This window comes from Larimichthys crocea, chromosome XV (genome assembly GCF_000972845.2).
Source record: "Larimichthys crocea isolate SSNF chromosome XV, L_crocea_2.0, whole genome shotgun sequence".
NCBI lineage: Eukaryota > Metazoa > Chordata > Actinopteri > Sciaenidae > Larimichthys > Larimichthys crocea.
The window spans coordinates 21137986-21164085 of NC_040025.1; the positions used below are offsets into that span (position 1 = coordinate 21137986).

General features: G+C 37.7%; 1 protein-coding gene across 1 annotated transcript in view; it reads right to left on the minus strand.

Annotated features, from left to right (window-relative positions):
- opn7b (opsin 7, group member b) overlaps positions 1–26100 on the minus strand; it is a 47069-nt gene that overhangs the window by 9451 nt on the left and 11518 nt on the right. The window contains exons 2-4 of the mRNA XM_027288942.1: positions 6476–6563; positions 6211–6373; positions 4624–4751 (exon numbers count right to left, since the gene is read on the minus strand). Of these exons, the coding sequence (XP_027144743.1) occupies positions 4624–4751; positions 6211–6373; positions 6476–6563 (379 nt within the window). The remainder of the gene's footprint in view (positions 1–4623; positions 4752–6210; positions 6374–6475; positions 6564–26100) is intronic.

Genomic DNA, 26100 nt, shown 5'->3' on the forward strand with positions numbered 1-26100 from the left:
TGTATCCAATATGAGACAGCCTCTATAATAACTCCACACATGCAAAGTGAATCTTGTGTCAGCAGCCCATAAATGTTATCATGGTTTTTACTCTCCAACCCCCAGTAACCCAATCCTCTGACATTTTTGGTGTTACTCCATGAAAACAGCTCGTACATTTCTTGGTTCTTTTCTCGTGTTTATGCAAAGCACTCCATAGAGCTGCCTTGTGAGTTCCTAGATTTTTTACACAAGAAAATTGTTTGGTCATTTCCCAACCTCTTATTCACACATCAGTAAGCTCCATTTCCACAAAGACAGAAGTAACAGCAGCAATCTGGCCTTTAGGTATAGCCATTTTGATGTCTCCTTCTACAGAAAGTGATAGTTGCTCCAATTTTTCATGTTTATGTCACCCCCAGGCAGTTAGAATAGCTGTTTTTTTGGTTTTTTTCTGTTGTGCTTGTCTTTGTGTGTTAACCAATATGATTCAGCTTTTGTGTAAAACACCAAATGTTAATGTTAATTTATCCTAGATTTCTAAATTAACTTTTTTGTCGTTTCTCCGTAACTGTGCAGCTATTGCCTGGGCATAACATTTTGCTTTGGCACCGTCACACAAATGAAATGTTAATTGTCACTGGAAATAGTTACTTGTCTGGAGCTACTATTCAACGGGTTAACAAGTTTACAGCTCAGGTATTTACCATTTGAAGTGAGTAATTCTACCACAGCTATTTTCCTGTTAGTTTCACCGTTTCCTGTTAAAGGCACCATCACACTACATAGACAATACCAAAAGAACGATTTACAAGAACAATAACAGTGTTTCAATGTTTATATCAGGTTATATTCAACATGTGACCAAGAAAATCAATTCAAATGCAAATATGATGCATCTGTTTGGTTTGTGGGAGCTATATTCTCTTACGATTTGATTTTTGCCTATGTTCCTGATGTTGGGATGTGCATACAGTACACAGCCTTGAAGCATTGTTTTTGTTGTTTTCCTTCATATTGCACTCCATGTTTTTTAATGGACATATAAAGAACACGCTCCTTACATCTCCAGAGTACACAGAAAACAATATTGGATGACAGGGGACACACAGTCAACCAGTATGAACTCAAATTCCTTTGTTTTTTTCTGTCAGTATGTGGCATGACGCGTGTTGTTCTGAAAAAAACAGATGCTGCAAGTACAAGTCTGCGGTTATTGACAGGATCTTTACATCAGTGATGCCATATCTCCCAGATTATTGATTGTGTATTTGTTAGCGTGTGTTTGTTTCTTTGACTACAAGAGCTGCATAGACAGCATGGGTTAACAGTGTGTTTGTACTGAGCACATTTGTACAAGGTTGCTAGCAGGGAATTCTCATAAAGGTATAATTATTTATGCTAATTTGCATTTCAAACATTTTTATTCGTGAAGCTTGTAGCCTCTGGGGTTTTACACTCTGCATTATAGATTGTTTCTCTAGTAAACAGACAAGAGGAGCTCTTTAAAAATACAGCCTTGACGTCAATTATACTGTGCCTATTAGCAGCAATTGGTGAACATACTGGAGTCTGGAGCAGACTTCTAATTTTATTCAGAAGCGTCTAACTGGTGTACCAAAGCACTGTGAAGCTGGATTTTGACAAATGAAACCTGAATTAGTTCAATTGTGACATGTTCATGAATTTGATATACACTGTCCATCAGAGCTAAACAATCTCCCGCTGTGTTTGATAACACATTCCGGCTGCCAGCATCACTTTTCTTGTATCCTCCACGAGTTGTGCTGTTTGTTCTTCGATCAAACCTGCCTTCTTTTGTCCTCATGTTTGTACTTTGTGCCTTTGCCTTCTATCTTGTATACTAGACAACAGACAACATTCAAACAGTATGTGTCACATCTGGCTCTACCCTGCAGTGTATACGTGTGAGTGTGAAGCATATAAATGGGATTTATCCGTGGATTTTTGCACTCTGGGATGCAGACTCCAGGTCTGTAGTATGGACATTAAGAGAGCTGATGATGACAGTGCTTGTGGGTGGAATTAAACTGTTAACCATTTCCATAAACTGGTATGAATTTGTATGTATTGCAATTCAATATTTCAATTAATTATGATTTATGAATTATGGTTAAATGGTGCTGTCACATCATTTTCACAAGACAAAGAAAAATGTTATGATGGTTTAATGAGCAAATTAGGAGTGACTGATGAGTTTCAAAAAAAGAAAATGAATTAACCTCCAGCAGTACATAAATATAGAAGAATTTAGCTAATGGGAATGTCTGCATAAAATCAAACGTCATACAATGTATTTAAAAAAAATAGATATACAGACCCTAAATCAACTGGCTTAAAGAGATTTAACAGACAATCATGTAAATAAATCCTCAGTGGCTTCAGTGACAACAAGATTAATTATGGTCATTAGCAATGTGCTGTTTGAACAGTTTGAAGCCATAGCAGTGTGTAGTGAAAGTAGTTCTCATGCACAAGCGTGGAAACACTGGAGATTTAATGTTACGCGAAACTGCCTGATAGTAACTAGAGTATCTTTGACTTTCACTACAGTTACAAGGTGGCCTTCACCCTTTATAGGACACTCATTGAAATACTTGGAAATTTAAAATTTCAACCCTGGAGCATTATTGGTGGATATAAGAAGATATATTTTTTTCTTTTTTGACTTTTTAAAAAAGTTTCAGTTTTAGGCAAATCAAAGTCAAAGAAGTTACCATATATGGTCACTTGCCCACCTAGGGTAAAAAAAATATATATTCATTTATTATTAATTTATTTCCAAATTAACAATCAGACATATGTCTTAAGGAACTTATGACATTTATTTCAAAATATCACGCCCGTGATCCAGTGAACATACAAAAAAATGTTAGCAACGCTACCTGTGACGTAGCCTGACATTTACTGATTGGCTGGAGAAAGTCACGTGATTCTGCTCCTGCATTGAGAGACGCGGGGCACCATTTTAAAAGCCCATGGAAGTGACCATATATGGCTCACACATAAATTTTATAGTACGCAAAAAACAGATTTATTGAGTCTGATTAAAAGAAACTCTAAAAAAGAGAAAAACAGTGCCATTGGTTTGGGAATTTGTGGGAGTAAGACTTGCAGAAGAGAGCTGAATCCCAGCATGGAAGTGTAATCTAAAGTAGAAACCAATCCTTAATGTCAATAATTAGCTGGCCTTCTTAATGCCCTTGAATAAAATCAGAATTAATTTGCATTATAACATGGAAATCCTTACTGGATGTGACTGCTAATTACCATCAAGTCTCCAAATATCTATAGAGAAGGTCCGAATGTTTGATCCTTTTTACCATAACAATGTACATTACCGTTATTGTAATAATATATAACATATTGAGTATATAGATGATTATCATTAACTGCACAGTGAGTTATCTCGCTGAAGTGGCTGCTACTAAATGTAATCAGCGTCAATGTGAAGTGGAAAATGAGAAATGACAAGGTAATTAATTCAATTAATTAAAATATAAAGAGAGTGAGAGTTATCCTTACATTATACATTATATCAAATTCTTTAAATTTCTTGCTTTGATTTTGATCTTAAAAATAGTAGGTGTATCACCACCACTGTATGGAATGCCGTAGATCTGTACCTTATTTGCATGGACCTGGAGAAAAGCATATGAAATCTTGTCTGATTATCCAGATATGAGACACTTGAAATGACAATGGGAGCAGAACGACCCCTGACATTGTATATTTATCTCTGTTTTTCTACTAAGCTCTCATGATGGATTTGTAAATTGAGAACGGCTTAACTTAAACTCCATCGGATTATAAGGAAAACAAAACTCTTTCACCTTGACATTGCAGTAACTTTGTGGACGGCTGGCATTTAACCGATTGAAAAAGAATTATGATTTTATGGACCTCAAGTAGCATTCTTGATCTCTGAATGTCGATTATAGATCTTGAGTTAAACCACTGCATTATCTCTGCGGGCTGTGAGGGAATACTTAAGGAAAGGTTTCATGGTGTAGCACCATCATTCTTGCACCACTTTTATTGTCTCTAACTGTATTTTACTGTTGAATGATAATTTTACCCTGCTCTTCTGTGAAATGAACAGCACGAATTTAAAATAATTAGTAAACACTGACATTATGGAAAGCATGCAGCCAGGGAATCAGGGTATTCCAATAACTGGATAGATTGTGAGTTTTTTCAAACATAAAATCCTGCAGGGGAATACATTAAAATGTGAAAATGGGAGAGTACATTAAAGTCCTTGTAAACATTTCCTTATTTACATATCTTGTTGTTTAAAGAGGTTAAAAGCAGGCATTGAACATTAGCATTATTGCAGCATGGCCACTTTTACTTTGTAACAAGTCCTTGACTTGCTGGCCTCACTGCAATAATATTTCTCTCTTTAGATTCAAGGTTTTTGGCTTCAGGCGAGAGCAAAAAAATCTATTTTTTTAATGGTGTTGATCGATATGAGTAAAGCCAGCCTTCTTAGTTAACAAAATCAATAGACGTATCAAGCCAATTTAAAAAAAATGCTTTAGTAAAGTGTTTTAAAATAGTGTGTTGTTGATGACGATGATTACTTTTGATGAATTAAAGCATAAAGTCTGGTTGTCTTACCATAGTTTGGGCAGCAGACCTTAAACCAGCAGACGCAGGAGAGCACAGTGAGGTTGGTCAGACTGCACAGGCCAAACAAAACGCCACAAAAGGCATAGACCATACAAACCATCTTATTAAAGAGCCACCTAAATGGAGACAGAAACAGAAGAGAAATTTCTCTGCAAATGTCTCTAAAGAATTACACAATTCACACCTAGCAGATGAAACAGGTAGTACATTTTCTGGTCATCCCCAGAGTTATATGAGACTGCAGTGAGCAGTGATGCATTTTGATCCATTCATGGCACATATAAAAGCTATCAGCTGCACAAAATTCATGCATTTCCCTCCATTTATAAACATTTATTTCATTGCGCTTCCAAAACTAATGGTAGCGTAAAAACATTTTGAGAAACTAGACCTCTATTGCACTGACCATACTTAAATAAAATAAATCAGTTTCAGTTTCATTAATAAAAAGCTTTTTTTTACATTCTTACTACAAGGCCACAGTAATTGCTGTGCTCTTTGATTGATGCTTAGTAGGCCTATGTGTGCGATATGTCATCGTTTACGATATATCGTCAAAAACATTCCCCAGGGTAAGAAGAATATGTAACCCCATGATAAAAACAATAAATTCCCACAATGGGCACAACACTCTCGCAGCCCAACAGGCATATTGACAAACATGGTGGAAGGTGGAGCAGATACGCCGGTCAGCGAAGAGCTCTTTCCTCACGCTCCGGCCGCCAATCAGAAACTCAGATCAGTCAAACCTCCACAGACAGCCTGAAATGTCCGTGAAGCAGAGACTATCCAGGTGGATTCACGGACTAAACTCTGATAATCTACCTGTGGGTGTGTGTTTTGACTTTGTTTATTTCATGTACCCAGCATCTAAATCTGAGTCCGACTCGCAAATTTAATTTGATTTGTGTCCAATGATTAGAAAGAAAGATAGAGAGAGAGAGCCCGAAAGAGCTTTGGTAGAGAGACATAGATTAACACTTTTTACTGTTAACAGTATTTCTGTAGCAAAGTGATGGAAGCACTTCTTTTCAGCCTTGACAGGATGGCTGCAGAAAGCCTCAGCGACTTTCACGTAGAAGCTGCCCATTTTATACGAGGGCAAAAACAGTCCAAAAATAAAGCTGCAAGCAACTATAATCTGTATTTTTTTAAAACCACATTACTCTAGCTGCTCAGCAGCAAACAGCAAACAGACATAGTTAGCAACTAGCTGTACAGTTGAATTTGAAAAATGGGGACATGTCATCCTATCTACAGTTATCCTATCCCCTGTGGAAATGACATGCTTGGAATTATACATTTCTCTACATTTTCTTTTTAAAGTGACAGTGTGAAGACCATTTTTAATTTTGATTCCAGTGGAGAGATATGAAATCTTTTTAAATATATAGCCTCATGTGCGGACATGATTTTGGGGTACTCAATGATATAGATAGTCCTGCTTCTCTAACCATTTCTTACATTTCACTCTTTGTTAGTTTCTATGCCTTTTTTTCCTCATCCCCCAGTAATCTATTGATTGTGAAGAAGAATAGATGAAAGAAGAAATATTGGTGAACAATGGTTCCTCACATGTGAGCATAGGCTGAGGGGATAGCCAACGGGAACAGGGTTAAGGTCATGCCCAGGTCACTGATGGCCAGGTTAACAACAAAGAACTCTGCTGGCTTCAGGGAGGACTTCTTTCTATAGGCCACAAACAGCAGGATCCCGTTTCCCAGCATTGACAGCACACCTGGGAGGCAGAGTAGCAAGACATTTAAGGACTGTTAGATGTGAACACACCTTCACACAAATAAAGGCTGTAAAGTTAGTAGAAAAAAATCCAGCTGCTTACCAAAAATGGTGTAGATGGTTCCCATGAGGAAGTCATTATTTTTAGATATTGTGGAAATGAGCAGAAATGTTTCAGAGGCATTTCCCATCTAGAACAAAAATAGAGAAACAGAAAGAGAGGGAGTAAAAGAATCTTTTGCCTTCAGGCATTAAGAAAAAAAAACAAGCAAAACAACTTTCCTACAAATTTACATCTTCCATACCTCAAATAGGAGAGAAAGTGACTTGTGGATCAGACCACTACTGTTACAATGTTGCAATAATGAACAAAGTTTAACTTCACTTTTGAAAAAGCAGTCAAATCAGATTCATATAGTCCCTGAAAGCTTCTTGTGGTTCACATCTGTGCTGATGTTTCACAATTTTGAGGTTTGTTACAATTATGTACTGTATATATCAGTTAAAACCAAAGAATTGCATCACAGTGTAGCACACTCTGTACCACTGGTCTTTCATCGGCTTTCAGTGTCAACATAACAAACCATGACAAGCAATTACTATGTGTCAACCTTCTTCTCTTGTTATAATTTCAAAGAGAAGAGAACAGGCTGCTTCCATGTATAAATTCAATACCATCCTTCACGTAAAAATCAGTCTCACTTGCAAAACCAGGCAGTTATTTGCATACACAGCGTGCCCTGCTGCCAATACTGTATTCATTGTGGCCAAAGCAAGTTGCTGAGGCAATCTTTTTTCAAGGAATTTATGGGTGGAGATAACATGAAAATGTATTCATAGCCTTTCTATTTACTCAATGACTTCACCTCTACTTACAGATTAAAGAGAGCCAACAGAGGGAAGAGACAAGTTAAATCACCTGGGGTTAAGAGCTTCTTGTGGATAAATCCATATTACCATAAACTCTGGAGATTATCTTCAAAGAGAACTGGTGGTGAGGAAATTATTTTAACATTATCCTGTATAGACTTTGTATTAGAATTTTAAGTGGCCTCAGTGCATGTAGCACAGCTTGTCAGTAGACTGATCGAATGCGGTTTTATATGTTCACCATGCATCTATTACGGTGGATTCTAAATGTCCTTGAAGAAAAGCTAGTTTAGCTTCATTTATACATGCAATTTCATTTCCGAATAAATTGTCTAAATGTCTACATGTCTTTTTCTTTGCTGTGATTATGAGATTCCACATAATCACAGCTCTCTTTATTGTGATGGTACTTTCTGTTTTGCCTTTTCCTTTTTTGAATTCACATAATTTCTAAAAGATAATGTTCGAAGAAATGCACTGCACTGACAATAAAGTTGTTCTATACTTCTATACTTGTGGCTGGAATTTTGAACTCTTCTACTAGTAGGTGAAGTTGTGCCAGAAGTCCCTTCTCTGTTTCAAATGTTTCCACAGATGTCCAGCTGGGCTGAGGTCTAGTCAGAGAGTGGATGGGACATGATAATGCTTCATTGAGCCCTCAGGGGATGTCGACGGGTACACAAATAAGTTCCACAAATGGATGAAGGATACACGTTACATTATTTTTGTTAAGCAATGTCATCATAGAGTAGAAATGTGTTGCACTTTCAGTACTCCTGAAGACCTGTGTAGACTGCGAAATAATCCAACATGGTGATCTGACACTCTCCATGATTAACTGTAGGATACGTGTACATGTGCAGCATTTTTCTCCTCTTACTTTCCTTCACACAAGTTTGTTGTCTTTTCAGTATTTCAGTAGCCCCACAGGGACATCTCATATGAAAATGAAAAGAAAATATTTTTTTTTTACTGTTTTCAGTGTGTATTCTTGAACATGAAATTAAAATTCCCAAAGATACAAAGGTTAAAAATGTAGTAGATCAATTATGGAGGAAATGAGTAATTCGTTCAAGATGAATTCCCTTCAGGTTTTGTATACGCCTTAATAAAACAAACTTTTAAACAGACTCCACCTCACGGTTTGACTACCAGTGAGTCCTTTTTAAACTTTAACAAATGATAACGCCTCTCAGCTACAACACTGACCAGCCCTGCAGCAGCCAATGGCAATACATTTTGTCTCTGGACACAGATATGTAGAAATATTTCTACATGCAGGTGCTGTAAGGTTCCTGGATTCCAACAACATCTTTACAATGACTGATGGGGGATCCGTTAAGAACTGAGTATCACGTTGTTACATCTGTTTTCCCTTTATGACGCAGTTCTTATCTTGAAATATGAGTTTAGATTGCACACTACTGGTCTTAGGCAACCGTTTTAAATCACTGCAACGACTTAATATTTCTTTGCACTAAACTTCAAAAACAAGACTCTTCCAAAAAAATACAACAACTCATACTTAACAAAGCGCTCATATAAGACAGACTCACACTAAAATTAAGAAAAGAAATGCATATAAAAGCAGAACAACTGTATAAACTTGTGACATCAATTGAGGCAATTTATCAGACTTTATCTAGCTACCTACAGTATGGACCCATAAAAGTCTTTACACAACGTAGACGTAGGTTTTTTTTCAGAAGGATCCATCTAAAAGACTTTTGCTGCACATTTAGATGATTCTGTGTTTGCCTGCCTGTTTAAAGCTCACTCCCCACTTCCCCTTTTACACTCTCCTCTCAGCAGTGTCAGGGGCACAAGGGGCAACACTGGATTAATGGCCTGTCTGAGGATGAAGTCAAGACTGAAAATGAGTGAGAAGCAGAGAAGGGGGGCAGGGGGAAAGGGGGGATGTGAAGAAATATTGTAACGGAGTGGTGGCAGCTGGAACGAATGAGCGAGGACACGTGAAGGATGAGAGAAATCCTATTGACTGAAATTGTCCCAAGCACGTGACTGGAAGCAGAATGATGGAGATTAGGCATAAGACGAATGGGATAATGTGACAATTCACTGATACTGAAAACATCCCACCTGTGCACACTTATCATTGGATACCCTTGTGAAATGCAAAGTGACTGAGATAGCGAGTGTAATTTCTCCCGAACGTATTTGGGAAACAGAATACTGTTCTATTCACAAATACACACGTTCCTTGAGTCTACAGTGTTTGTGTTTCCCTTAAAGATTCCAACTAGACACCATCTTCACTGTCATGCTGTTTTTTCTATCACACTAAAAGCAGCTGCTTCCCTCATTTTCCCATTCTCCTTTGTGTTTGTAGAGTATATTTTAGAACATGAACAGTGAACACAGATAAAATACCAATACTAAAGGCATAGGAGTGTGTTTCTGTGGTGGCTTATTTAAAGTACTAGTGCGTAGAATTTACGTTACTTTTAGTGGGTGTAGTTGCTGATTACAACCCCCTCTTTTCACCCTCTTTCAACAGCGTGAAGCAGAAACTATGGTAGAAAAAGGAAAAATGCCCTATCTAAAGTGAATCTTCAGTTTGTCTGTTCTCGGCTACTAACATGGTGATTCAACATGGCAAGCTCTGTGGACCCATAGCATCTGTAGATAAAATAAAGTCTCATTCTAAGATAACAAAAATATAACAATCCTTATTTACAGGTTATTATACACTAATGAAAACACAATTATGCATAATATATTCCATTTCTACCAGGTCTATTAGCTGAGGTCAAAGATGAACACTGCAAGATAATTAAAGCACACCTACAAGAAACAACCCTGTCTCTTACAAATTACACACAGTAGTACTATTAGGCCTGCTGAATACACTTGAGAGAAAACACAGTAGCTGCTTGCATTACACTTCAAACACTGCAGTCAAATATCTCCATAAACAACGAATACAGAGCTGACCTGAGTTAAGGACAAAGCCTCCTTGGGCAATGATCAAACATGAAATCCGACCTTCAGGTGTAAAATCACATTCACGACTGCTGAGTGCTAAGAACTGGAGGTTCATTTTACTGGCATGAATTTTCACATTCACAATTTTCTTTTTTTTTCACTCATGCATAATTTCTCTGCTACATTAAGCCAAGATGCTGTGTGTGATTAAATGCTGTAATGCTGGATCATTTGATCCATTTCCACAAGGCATCAGTCATCCAGATGCCATAGACACTCCTAAATCAAAATTGATCACTGCACGCTTATTCCTTTCATAAGCAGAAGCATTATCTCCAGTATGCAGTAGGCATACTCACGAGATAACAAATGACTAGTGCAGTTAAGAAAACAAAAAAAAGAAGGAGGAGTACATTACATCATAAACCAGTGTTTTTATACCCTGCCTGCTCACTTGCTCAGTTTGGTGCCAGTGCTATTGAAACCTATAGGAAATGCATGGAGAAGCACACTAAGACCCAACATATCTATGTCACATGACCTTTGATGAAGAAACAGCTCTAACAAATGAAAGAACATGCAAGAACACAGAGAATAATGACTAACTTCTTCAAATAGACACATTCAATTGAAGATAATTATGCATACATTATAGGACTCATGGCAAATCAAATGAAAATGTTCAACATGGCAAGTTAAAGAAAAATTTCAAGTGAAGTGTCCTTTGAAAATGTTTAGTTTCAGATCTGTATTTATATCTACCTATATCTATAAAACAACAAAGGCATGTATTTAATTTCATGACTATCAGAAACTTTTATATAAAAAACAAAAAAACAAACAACACACACATAAAGTTATTATAAAGCTCAATTACATAAGAATGTCCAGTCTGACATAAATCTAGCATGACATTAATGTAATTTGCATGGAAATAAATTATTAAACGAACATAGAATTCAAGCAAATGTACCTTAAAAACACATGAAACATAAGCTAAATAACAACCCACCAAAACACTTGTATCGATCACCCAGACCGATAACCTGTGAAACTGAGTTGAGAGATGAAGGCGTGGTTTGCCCATTCATGATTATCCAAACTGCACACAGAGTGCAAAGACAAAATGACCCTTCCTCCTTTTTTAGCTTTCTAAAAGTGCAAGCACACATACACTCCAATATACTCCAATGAGCAAGTTACGGTATTTAGCCCGAGCTGGGAACTCACTGAGCCATTATGAGTCTAGTTAGATGCATGAATAATGAGTCAAAATCTACTGTGACCTAGACATGAAGTAAGATCTAGCCCCTCTGGAGGAGTGAACACACATTAGCCTCCAAATAACCCGCTCTGCAGCTTTTTTAGTGGCGCAACTGAGCCTGACTTCCTCCCTGGTTTTATAAACACTCTGCATACTGTGACCAGGGAGAGCAGAAAGTAGGCAACTTATTTTCTTTCCCAGTGCTCAAGAGACAAATGAGCAAAAAAGAGACCAGAAGCAACCAGCGAGGGATGCATCTTCAAGAGCTAGAGTCTTAACTCAAAGAAATGTTACGGTGGGAGCCAATTATAACAAATAAGCATGATTATGTAAACAGGACATGAGTGATTATCTTGTTTCTCCCAGATATTGCTGATGAGAAAGATACGGAACACTGATCCAGATCTTATTGCTCTCACACTTTTTAATTTTTCCCCTTTTTATTAGCCTTCTATCAAAACTCGTTACTCACTCTATCACCCATAATGCTTATGCATGTTTTTGCTGTGATATAGCAAAGACAAGAGTAGACAGCCCCAGTTTTGAAAGGTGAGGTGAGTGAGGTCAGTTTTGACAACACCCACTTCATCAATAACACGTGTCCATTTTTGATGATAAGGTGGAATATAAACTGCCCCAAATGGCCTCCATTACGGCTCGCTCCCTTCATTCCTCAGCTCTGTTCCTCTTGTCACTTCCCGCAAGTTGCAGAATAGAGGACAGCACTTTTAGACTCACGCCATCTCCCTTCTCTCCTTCCACCATCTCATGTTCTCATCTTTCATCCTCATCTTCTCCCTGAGGGTATTCATTCATCTAGCCCCCACTCCCTCCCATTTTATATTTTTTCTTACACACACTTTGCATTTCTCTCTTTTCATCTTTTCTCCTGCTGTCAAAGGAAAGTACACCATTTTGCCTTTTGCAGAGACGTATGTATGTACATCTCAATTATCTGCCTCTTAGAGCTCAAAGCACTGCAGACTTAAAGATATATATTTTGTAACTTTTCTACCATCAAAGGAAGGAGCATCAGGAGCTTTGTGAAATAAAAAGGCTAAAAGACAGACGCTGAGCTGTGAGCTGGACTTCTGGCTGTTGGAGTAGTAAGTAATATTAGCTGGCTGCTATGTCTTGTTGTCTATGTGTTGTTGCACTTGCACATTTGTGTTTGGCTGTTTGTAAAGTTGTCAACTTGTTATTTTTTGATCATAAGTAATGCAATGAAGGGGCCGCTGGGGCTCAGGTGGTAGAATTGTACACTAATCAGAAGACTGGTGGTTTGAACCCTGGTTCCAATCTGCCTGTTGAAGTGTCCTTGGGCACGTCATCATCACTCACACAGAAGTGAATGTGATAAGCTCCTTTCTGATGAGTTACTGGCACCCGTGACCAGTGCTGTCAGTGCATAAATGTTTGTATAAATGGGTGAATGTGATGTATAGTGTAAAAGCACCTTGAGCGGGCAGAACACAATAAGGTGCTGTATAAGTACAGCCCATTTACCATTTAATCATAACAAACGCATGTGTACTGACATATTTATGACAGGGGGTATTGCACTCATCACACACAAAAAAAAATCATCATCATATCATCATATAAGGTTGCTTTCAGAAAACACTTTAAAAAAAAAACTTAAGGAACGCAAAAAACTAAAGAAAACATCAATCATTACCAATTTGACAACACATGCAGCATGTAGAAGAAATGCTGCAAATAGAGAAAACACAATCAAATATAGACACTGCAAACTATTTCCATGGGAGGTGTATTCTATGTGGTGTGTTGAGGCTGGGGGTTGGGCTCTGGGTGCTCTCTTGGCAGAGATAGGTGTGGTTTGCTGGGTGGTTGTGGGGCTGGCTGCACACACCTGAGCCTGATCATCATCTGGAGCAGTACTTAGAGGCTGGCGTCCTGTGTTCTCACTGCCAGATTGTCACCGCTTCGTGGAAAATCGGCCTGTGTGCTTTTTGTGACTTTGCTACTTGAGATTTCCAACGGAATTACTCACCTGTGTTCTCTGCCTTCAGGATCCAGCTCTCTAACCATCAAGCCACCCCGCCACTGCACACTTCAGCTCCAAGCCTCAACCTGGCCACACTTTCCACCTCCCTCGTTTCCTGCTTCTACCTCCCCCGTGAGCTTGCCTGCCCCCACAGCCTTCCCTGCGTCAGGAGACGCCACCTCACCTCTTACCCTCAGTTTCAATAAACTGCTGTTTTGTTCCTTCTCCCTCGTCTGTTTGTCTGCATTTCGGGTCCAGTACCACCGCCAAACAACATTATTTCAGTTAATCTTTAATTCATATCATAACAGTAATTTTAGGCAACATATTACAGAGCCGGTGTAATATGAATAGTTTTTTTTCATGCATATTCACTAAAGAAACCCATCAACATTTCTCTGGAATCACTTAAAAGCTCAGAGGAATCAACCTGGCAATCATCTGTCCCCTTACACATTTAACAATTGCTACATTGCCTTCTATAATTCACCTCAAGAAAAGCGGCAGTGACACTATGCCTGCCAATCTCATGAATACAAATGTAGTGAAATTACGCCTTGCCTTGGAGGTTAACAGGTAGAAAATGACAATACGAAATGGACCTTAAATTATTGAAGACACGCTCAGGGTGTCAGTGCGGTTTCCTCTCAGTCGACATAAAGGGAGATGGCGATGATAGTCATTATAATGGGCCATAAAATGCTGGTAAGTGCTGTTTTTTAAGGTGTATTTAATTTAAAGTCAAATGAATATGCTAGAACATAACAATATCCTTCATAATTTCTCAAAATCTTTTATTTTGTAGTACCATCCCATTGAATATAAAGTGACACGTAATGCTCAAAGGTACATTTTGTGCCCCCCATGTTACGAAACGTCCAAACATGTTGCAGCACACAATTCATGGTAATGCATGCATGACAGCGTATCTCTATGTGACTTCAAGTTTCTGTATCCAGATGGAAGGTTGCGTTTTCTTCCTCTAAACGCTCATATCCCTCTTTCAGTCGTATATCTATTTAGCCAGCATCTCCCCTTTTAATCCAAACATTTACCCAAGTTTATGCAAATTACATGTGTTGCACTTGTCTCCTGGGCTCCCCACATGCCCTGTTCCTCCATCATTTATACATCCATCTGTTCATCTCCTCGCCTTTGACAAATGGCTCTCAAAGAGCACAGTGCTCAAACACTGACATTCTCTTTCGGTACTTTTTCTTCGTCTTTAATATTAAGGGTGACTCACACCGCCATGGACTTGGATTTCATTATGTAAAGGAATGTGTTGATCATTTACTCTGAAAGGTTTTCAGAAAACCAGGGTTCAAGCTCCATCACAATAATGAAAGACAACAAACATCCCTCCTCCATATATAATTTTCTATCTCCTATCCTTCACTCTTTCATGCTCTCTCTATTCCAGCTTCTCTCTTTATGGGAGCTTTGACATATGCCATATCTATATACATGTACACATGATTCATTCCCTGTGTTTACATTTAAATATAGTAATTGCGTGGTATACTGAGAAGAGACATCTTTGACAGGCAAACACCAGCCACGCATACACACGTCTGCACCTTGCTGAACGAAGTGGATACAGAGTAAACAGATGAGAAACAAATATATCTGTCACATATGACAAGACTCAAAAACATCTAAATAGAAATCTAAATCATCAATGTATGAATCTGTTGAACTCATCCTTTCTGTTCTTTGTCTGGGTCCAGACCTTCAAATCGGCCCACCCTACCGAGTTAACTGATTCTCTAGTCTGGCATCATGACATGAAACAGCACTTTCTCAATTGAAAAATGATCTGTCCAATGAGCATCGTGGTGGGAATAATAGTTAGCCAGTCAATGCTGTGGGGCATTAAATAATAACTGCAGCAAATAACAACAATGGCAGCCAACAGGACAGATAGCATCGACCAACATGTTGGCATGACTATTTCATTACTTAGCCATGATGACAATCTTTACCTAACCATACCCAAGTGCTTTCAGTGCATGAACATAACCATAAAAACGTTAAGTATACTTTAGCTGCTGAGGTATAGAAGATATTGTAGGAAAAACAAATGAAATATGCTGTCAGTGAAGATTTTACAAGCATACAGTACATATGGTACAGTTCAATATGTGTCTTCATTATATTGATTTAAAAGTAGAATTCAAGAGTTACTACTTGTTTTCTTTTTCTTCCTGTTACACATTAGTAAGATAAATATAATTTCTAGAAGACAGGGTTGCTTACTGGCATGATAGACAATATATCTGATTTGAAAGTCTTTACTTTTGTAGCCCTGTTTTCTCATTACTGTGTCTGAGTCTCTCTCTCTCTCTCTCTCTCTCTCTCTCTCTCTGTATCTCTCTGTTTATCTATCTTTCCAAGACTATTTTCACAGTTTTACAATTGCTTCCAGAAGAAATGTCAAAAGCCAACTTCATCCTTGGACCTTGGACTGAAAGTATTTAGCTTACAGCATAGCTGTGCACCAACATCACACCCAGAAATGAGAAATTAAATGAAAGAAATGAAATCTTAAAACAAGAACATGTATAAATCACAGCCATTAGTACACTCCTTCTTTTAAGACATTCGTCAGACAATGTCTGAGCAGTCTAAGTGAACTTTAGCAAGAATGTATGGAGACTAAGAAAGCTTAAGCTCCATACATTCCTGCTAAAGTTTGCTCAGATCTTACAGATCTGACACAAAATCTACTACTATAAAGTTTAAATCACTTCCAGTAGATTATAACATCATACGCAAATAGATTTTTGTGTGGGTGAATCATCTACTATATGTGTGACTGCCTCTGTGCCTTATCTATTCAACTATCAATCGCAGAGACACGAATTGTGAGATTACGGGATACCTAGCAGAGATGTACACATGCTCTATCAGTGGAATATAGTTTTAGAAGTACTTTAATCTTGTTATTGGTCAGCCACTGAACAGGTAATTTAAACATTAAAATGTGTTTTACTTGTTTTTTCACTTGAATGTTCAACTTTCACTGTACAGAATGATGTATGCATGTGCTGAATTTCATATTTTCACATTCATCTGATTTGTATGTGAATCTGAATTTAATGTGTTTCCACAAGATGACTATCACAACTACTTTGGAAGCCAGTCTTGATGTGATCTGCACATTCATAGATTGTGGATTTTGGAGAACGTAATAAATGTAATCACCTTTTTTGAATGGAAAAAACATATCAAACTCACATTATTATTCCAAGCAGAGCAGAGTATTTAAATGAATTCAAACAGAACTGGAAGGAATTTTTAAAGTATTTTTACTAGAGTGAAGTCAACAACATATGGCACCCTTTAACCTTAGACACAGACAGGGCTCAAAAATATTTCCCAAACATCCCAAATGTGTATGGTCGAGAAACTCTCTTCCACCATCTAATCCGTGTACAAACATTTCATTCATTAACTTTAAGTCTCCTGTCATCATATACATCTCACAATTATCAGCAAAATTTCAACCTCCTTAGGACCACACGATCAATATGAAATAAACATTTTTAACTTCTTTAACATTATTTCCCTTTTCAGAAGTTTCTTTTTTAATATTAATACTCTTCATTATTAAGTTATAATAATTAAATACTATAGCTAAACTCAAAACCCTAATATGGCTCCAACATCTCTAATGGACACAGCTAACACTGTCCTTGTGCCAGATGCTGGTCTGCAGTGGCACAAAGCCAATCCTGCATGTTTGTTTGGGGGGCACTGATTTACATGCACTAATCCTTTACATGTCAGGATCTAATTATGTAAGCAAGTTGCCATAACATACACAGTTATGTGTATCCACAAAGTGAGCAAACAGCAGCTGTTGGAGCAGTGATAATATGTCCGCAGCTCAACTTTCACTGAGATTGATGACTTCTTAGTAGCCCTACATAGTGAGGAAAAAGGGAAGAGAAAGAGACAGCAAGAAAAGAAAGAAAAACAAGAGGGTTTAGGCAGCTTGCCGAGGCTCCTGTGTCTGACATGTGGTTGAGCCCAGCGAGGGCCTTTATTCTCTTAGCTGGCATGCTGAGACCTCAGTGAAAACAAAGCGTTCTGTAAATGGATTTCACCGCTGACAGTATATAAACAACTCTGACGTAGCAGCATGCCAGACCAAGATTAGATGGAAAGTTTAACAGTTAGATGAGCCAAGTCAAGAGACAGGTGCGGGACCTCAAAAGCCCACACAAACACACACACACACACACACACACACACACACACACACACAGACACTACAAATATTTTGTAAAAGACTGAGTGACCAGTCCTCCACTCCTTAAGCTGTGCATATTCAGTGTATCCGTTATCTTCCATTAATCTCTCATTCATTTTGGGATTCATGTAAAGAATGCTTTGTTACTAATCTAAAGCATGTCTTATTACTAATCAGATATGTGAACATGACTCGTCACCACTTGTTATGACCCAGCTCACCCCAGGGTTTCTTTCTTTCTTTCTTTGGTAAAGACAGGTTTCTTTGAGCCCTTCATATGCTGCTGATGAATTAGCTATTGTAAACTACATTGGTTTGATTAGATTTCATGGCATGCATATTAGCATATATGGAACACTTATATAACACATAATGAAAGCATACAAAATGTTTCAAATGCGTAAGTGATAAATCCTCTGTAGATGATTCTCCTGATCCTTGTGGTACCAGGAGGGAACCACATCCTCATCAGAATGGAATCAATAGCTTGTTTCAAACAATGCAGCTCCCTCAGTCACATAAAAGAAAGACCCTGGGCCACTGCAGCTGAGACCTTTACATAGACAAGAAGCAATGAATTGCAGTAAGGAGTCTCTCGCTCTTCAGCAAATACTAATACAGACAGCTGCAAATGGATACAGATCAGTTCAATACAGTGTCAGTGTAAAAATGTCAATCCAATGTTGCGTCCTGTCTCCAAATGCACACATAGACATAGACATATATACAAAGCTTATGGGTCTGACGTATTCTGGTTGTGACTACTTTAGTTTTTCTTCATGACTGCAATAATATGTTGGCACACACATTCCCTAAATTTAATGTTGCATGTTTGCTGTTTTTCCTTCAGCAGTGCCAACACTTTGAGGTTGTTACCAAAAATCTAATTTCTGAGTGTGAAACATGTTTCAGTAATCCTCAGAGGAGAGAATGATGTGGTAATAATTCATCATGTCATACTGCAATCTCTAAAACACCTACTGTATTTTCATTATTCATTAATAAAGAAACTGCTGCTTCTTTTCTCGATTAATCAATAAATTATTTGGTTTATAAACTGTAAGAAAATAGTGAAAATGCCTGTCAGGTTTATTTTTTCCAATGAACAGCCCAACGAGATCATAAAAAAAGAACAAAAAACAAAACCTTACCTGACCTAAAAGGGATTTATACTCTAAGAATGAATCAGCACTATTTTCGCTTCACATCTGTATCTGGCAGTCAGACACACTTCTTGGAAATGGAATCTTTCTTTACATGAGGACAGAGAGAGGCCTTGAAAAGCTGGCACCAATAATTGGCACTTATTGGCACTGAGCTGGTTGTATCGGGCAGCTGGATTGTTATCATGTCATTGTGTTTAGAGTGTTAACTTTATACACACACACACACACACACACACACACACACACACACACATATATATATACAAAAAGCCAAATAAGTGACAACAGACACAAATATTTTGACACAAATAGTTCTGCAACCACTGTTGGCAAGCAGCACAACATTACATTACTAGCTGTGTAAGTCTACATGTTACCGCAGGCCAGCTACGTTTTTATCATTTACATTTATTTGTATGTTTCCATTTGTTGTGTAACCATAGGAATAATAGTCTGCTGACAAGTTGAAAAAAACTTTGGCAACGTCCAAAAAGCTTCTAAAATACTCACATAAAAGGATAATTAACAGTGTTTTGCATTGGTGTTTGATTTGGCATGATCAATCAGCACATATTTTAGTGAGAAATATTTTAAATAGTTTTCCCCGTTCATGTTCTTTCTTCCTTTCCCACTATAATAGTGCAGTTAACTGAACTTAAAGTTTGTACAGTTTATCATTAAGGATTATATAGATGCTGAATTGAGAAGAATACTGTCAACATATGACTTTATTTTGTGTTTCTAGACTTATGTGCTTTTACAGACGCAATCATATATTAATATGTCATATGGGGAATTTCTTAAAGGGCACTTAGTTAGTTCAATAGTTGAATTCAAACTGCTAATAAGTATAGTTAAAAAAAATGGTAGGTAACTACTAAAGTATGATAAGGATATCTGATCAGTTATTGGTTTGATTAATGGTTCAATAATGTGTGTATTGAATACTGACGGTGGCTGATCAGGCTACAGGTTTCTATGAAATAAATGGTTGCCGCTTGTGTGCATGTTTTTAAATGATCATCATCATTGTGGTGCATAATTTGATAAGATAGAGACGACCATTAATTTAACCTTATTGTAACAGTTATGAGGACACCTGTAAAGCGATACATGTGATGTAAGTCTCAGTGCTGTGTTATCACACACTTGTCTTAATGTCAAATGTTTTTCCTTGCCTCTGTAAAGCACTATGAATTGCCTTGTGTACGAATTGTGCTATACAAATAAACTTGCCTTGCCTTGCCTTGCCTTGTATAATATTGTATATATCCTGTATTGTATGATGACTTTTTGTTGGTCTGAAGTAAATGCTATAAAACAGAATGTCTCCTTGACTATCACTCAAATGGTGACTTTTAATTTAAGGAAGTGGCTATAACACTACTTGAGTATAGACACACACAAGCACACTGTCATAGACACAACCAGGTACTGAAAAACTGAACTGATTGATGAGATGAAAGATCAGATAGACGTGGTTAGACTTAAATGTCATGACATTCAAAACAAGTGTCTCCTTTTTCTAGGAAAACTGTTTGTCTTGGCAATCTCTTTAAAGACTCGGCTGACCTTCACAAACATAATGAAGCTTTTCATCTCTTGAAGTAAATCATACTCATATAGTTGTAATTTTTCTCTCTTAAGTGCTGCATGCCAGTAAGCAGAGAGTAGAGTCATACAACAAAAATGTTAGGAACTTGGCTTAGAAATGTTTGAAAAGGTGGGACCAGTGCTCTAATGCCCATGGACAGCATTTTAGTACATCACTTACACTGGTACAGTTATAATATTTGATTGTGCCTCCAATTTGGATGCTCAAACCCCCACATGTTCAGACTTAACTTTATGTAATTTGACTGTGTAACATGCAGCATACAGTATAATAATTTTAATTTTCTTTTAGTTTTTTGCCTGCGGCTGTTCTGTAATTAATTGTTTTTACTGAAGTAAATCAATTAATTAAACTACATGCAAACTTTATTAACTGTATTTTGCTTTTGCTGTACATTTCAATGGTTTTATTCATCTGCTGAGAGAAACGGTCGGCACTTCAGAGTGCAGCGATCACTATTTATTCTGCAGAAAAAGGAAAAAGGTTTGTATGCTTAACTGTTATTTTCACTTTTCTTCGTTTTCCATACAGACTTTAAAAAGCTTGCAGCCCATCCTGTAATATTACGGTTCTGAGGAATCTATATAAATAAACAGCCAACAGAAAAGAGGTAAGAATTGGTAATTAAAGTTTAAAAGGAGATTCCTTGATCATCTGCGGTCCCGTTGTGTGTCTCAGTGCTTTCAATTTTAATGAGAAAAATAACAGAAAATTAATTCACCATAAATAATAGAGCACGTCGGAGGTACCTTTTGAACTGAAGAGGATACTTGAACTCATTACGTGTGAAGAATTATAACACACTTGAATCTATCTAAATGTATCGTGACAGAGTTAGGTTTTATCCCAGTCTATGTGTGTCTGTGTGTTGCACAATATGTGTCTGTGCTTAGGTTCTTTGTTTTGTTGCAGGTGTTTTGGGATTTAGGTCTTTGGATTTCTGACATGAAGCTGTCGCTGCACGGGAGGAAACAGGCCATGGCATTTGGAGCTGAGAGAAAAAGTCTCAGGTGATGTTTTATTCAGAACAGTGGAACAGAGTGTGTTAAGGGGAGAATGGCAACACACGAAAAAGGGGATGACAGAGTGTGATTCAACCTTTAATGATGGTCTGTGTATGTGTTTTTTTTTTTTGTCACCTGCTGTCAGCCGAAGAACATGTGAGATTCTGCTTTTTCACCATCACTTCAGAGTTTTCGTGACTCCGTTTACTGAATAAATCACTCCTCTGGATTTATTCTGATGGCCATTTCCATTTGGATGGATGCAGTAAATGGTTCGCAAAATACCTAGATTTATTAAGCTCTGACAATTAACCATTTATCTCTCCTCAATCTTTTTAACCAATGAAAACACAAAGGTAATGACTTCATTTCTTTTATTTATATCGACCTTTTGCTTTTATCCTTTAAAATGACGGTAAACGGTAAAGGCGTAATGGCTAAAATGAAAGGTTTGGCTGTTCTCTGGTTAACCTGCTCTGTCGCCTGTATTAATTAAAGACATTTATGAGTGAAACCACTGTAACTGTCAGTATAGTGACTCTTCTCTAGAGAAATGATCTATCACCTCATTTAATTTAGGAATCTCCCAGTCAAACATTGATTCATACCATATCAGCGTTTTACAGTAATATCATCTCATTTTCCGGTTGTGAACATTAATTAGGCTTCAGATCTAAATCAATTATTCCGTTCTTGGGAGGACCAGTGGTAGAAAATGAAAAATTATATAAAAAGGCACGCATGATCACCTCGCTACAAGACCTTCAGCCTATTAAGGTCACTGCCTCCGGAGCCACTGAGACTACCAGAGGAAAATCCATTTGAACACATCTGTATGGGAAGAGCACAACACTGTATGCTGAAGTGACCATGACTTCTGTCCATTAGGTAGTAAGTGCAGCATTTCCTGTTTTAAAACCACTGGTATCCAACCACTAAGCTGTACACTACCACAGATCACAAAAGCAAGCATTTCCAACACATGTATTACAGTCACAGCCTGAGAGCTATTCACAAAACATGACAAATCCGGAGCTAACCTTCATATTCGAGCAAGCTGTCATTCACTCAGAAACTGTATTTTATGTTACAGAGGATGCCAGTTCCCAGGAGGTACACTGAGGGGACATCAGTTTCTGCTAATGCCCGTTCAATCATCCTCAACTCTCAAGGTTGTAGTCTCTGGAGCAACATATGCTATCATTGGTCAAGGATCTAACCCTACTCTCCCTGGGCATCCAGTGCTCATGGTTGACTGGTTACATACAAATTAACTGGTAAAAAAAGAGACCTTAGTTTTAAGTGTGCATCCAAATGCACGTATGTTTCGTCACGCATCTCCTTTGTCGCCTTAACCGAGTGCTCTCTCAATGCAATGAGCCCCTAGCCCTTCACTATGAGGATTACAAATGAGCTTTTTTACTTGACTTTTCTAGTGACCTCCCCAACAAAACAAAAGTCAGTCAAATGTAAGAAGCTTTGCAGTATTCAGTATGTCAAGTGTCCTGTAACATAATGCCTTACTAAGGCTACAGATGCTTAGATGCAGCAAGTACCTCAATATTTTTTTATTGATTAAAGGGCTAATGCAACTAAAACATCAAGCTGTTCTTTTTACGAGGGCTTATGTGTAGGACTGCTACTCTGTAGTAGTATAGCTAGTTAACTGATTAACTTTAGAGTTGCTGCTGGGCAGATTTATGTTTTTCAATCTTAATGCTGAGCTCAGCTAACCAGCTGCTACAGAAGTGAGAGTGATATTGATCTTCTCATTTAAGTGTATTGTGTTGAAGTATTCCTTCATACACTCAACTCTGTCTCCTAACATAATAACAAAATGTTTTTAATAAACATGTCTGCATGTTTAAAAATGTTCATACTGAATTTATGATAATATTATGTAATTGTCCTGTCTTGTCTTTCAGGTGTCTGCCTTCCCCTGTGAGTCATCCCTGCTTCCATGTGTTTCACCTGTGCCTGATTGTTTCCGCTCCCCTTTTCCCTCTATTTAGTCTCTTTGCTCCCTTTGTTTGTCGTCAGTTCGTCTTGTCTTGTACAGCGTCTCCTTGTCTTGCATTCGTGTTCTTTGATTACCTGATCTTCGACCTCTAGCCTGTTTTTCTGACCACGATTTTTGCCTCACAGATTTGTACTGTCGCCTGTATTTATGTTTTTCTAGCTTGACAAGTAAACCTTTTTTTAACCACCACTTTTGTCTCAGAGTCTGCATTGTGAATCCTTCTGTGAGCCCTTGATAGTAATCATGTTGAGTGAATGGGATTAATTTTGGTTAACCCCAGTGCAACACTGTGCTGTGTGAAGGATGAAACTCACACACTTTTAAGAATCTAGATGAGGAAATATACAGTTAAATATTTTATTTCCTGTGCTGATTTTGTCATAAAGGCCATAAAAGAAAATTTCAGTTGTAAGACTGACAGTTTTGTCATTCTGGTCATGTCTTTCAATATCATGAAACCACTCAACTCCATAATATGGAGAAAATAATGAGTAATTGAGCTGCCTTTTCCCAGTTAATTCAGATGTACCATTTGTTTTGAGCGAATTAATGAGCTGTAGTGTTCAAGCTTCTGGATCAAAAAACAAGCTAATTTGAATTAATTTCAAAACAAACTGAATTATGTTTGTTTGCTGGCTCTTTTAATGAACGTCGCAGCTGTAGCTGTGAGCATGTGAACTATGTTGGTCCTTATCTGAGCTTAACTTTGTGACCTCTCATACATCAGCTCATTTCAGTTTTGTAGTACAGAGTATGTCAAACTGTATTGTCTCACATGGTGTGAAGACGTGAACTTTGAAATTTCCACAAAATGCTGCAATTATCTTGATCAACATTAATTCTCAATGACTCTCTGACGATGAAGATGATGTGGCAAGAGTAATGAACCGTGCAACATGTGCAGGATTATAGGATGTAATATTTTTACTTGCTCTAATCAAAGGTTTGGTGTGGAAAAAGGAGAATGAACAATAAAGTACCTGATAGTATAATAATTGAAGAGTCTACAGTCACACCAGCTGACTTCACTTGAGCTAAATTCTTTACTAACATGCTAACAATAATAATGGCATGTTGATGCTTTACAGGTATTATGTTTACTGGGCAAGAGGCACAAGAGGAAAAGTCAGTGGTTTATCAAATGGGACCATGAATGCTGGTACAAAATTAAATGGCAATGCATTTAAAGTGTCTGGACCAAAGGGGTAGACACTTCAAAAGAAAGAAATTTCAAAAGAAAATAGATATGTTAACTTTGAGCTCAGGCTATTTCATCTCCTGTATAAATGAAGAACACACAGTATAGTGCACTTTTTTTTAAAACGCAGATGGTTGGGCCCATTTTTATTTTTTTCCCAAATCACATGTGATCACAATACCAAATACAATTTCTCCATCATCCAACTGTGTGTTGTACAAGAATGGTGGTGTATTGTTTTAAAATGATGCTGTTAAAAGTAAGGATAAATAGGCGCGTAATGCCCTGAACACTGGCGACCTGAGTTTAGGTATCATCCTTAACTTAATACTGTAACTGTATCTATTGTCCTGGAAATCTTTACTTATTTGCCCACTCTTGTTCTTAAAAACAGTGCACCGAGGTATCAAAATGAGTACATGTATAGTGAGTGGTGCATTGCATTTTCACAGTTTTACATTTCATTGTTTTGTTGGTGCAATTCGTCCGTGGGTAAGTCTGGAGTACAGTGGAACAGCCATTTTCTTTGGGGAAAGCTTATTCTGAAGAATGTAAAGCTAATGGTTAATCAGATGTGTGCACTGAGAAAGATGAAAGGATTACATTGTGTTGCTTATTTTCTTTCATTTCCACAAGGGGCTACACCTCATTTGCTTGCAATGTTTGTCTGATAGGCCACAGTGATGGACTGTGAGCAAAATCCTGAAAAGTGCTTGTTTACACACACACACTCTCTTTAATTTGGCCACTCTCTTTAATTTACATCCAAACAAAATGAAGGTGAAACAACTCAAAATGTTCATATATGTTTCACGTCTCCACGTCAGTCTTCTGTTTTCTAGCATGCAGTTGCTGTCTGTAGAGGGTTGCTGAGGGCTGGTCCAGATGAGGGAAAAAAAGCTTTTTCTCAACAAGGTGTCAATTACTCAAATCTGGCTACATTCAAGGAATCAGCCCGAGAGCTCTACATCAAAGGAAATAGTTTTTTCTGTGCCAGTACTGGTTGAGAATGCGGCTGATCAACAGATGGACAGATCCTGGATCAATTCTTGTAAGAAAGTGGTGGCAGGAATTGAAGTCATTGTTAAAGGTGGAAGGAACAGATTAGAAGAGAGTATAGTGCAATTATTTGATGGATGGCTTTAGATATGTTACATGCAGACTATAGCACTGCAGTAAAAAAACATGAATTTCAATGAGATCAATGTAAAGTAGAATACGCTGTGGTATGTATCTTGTATTATTAGTCACTATTAGGTAAAGATGTCATCCAGTTCCGCTGCCTGAACACAGTACAAAAAAGCTTTCCTATCAGGCTAGGGTTGTTGTGCTGTGTGAAGCTCTGGGTTTGAATTTTTATGTGACATCTTCTTCTCTAC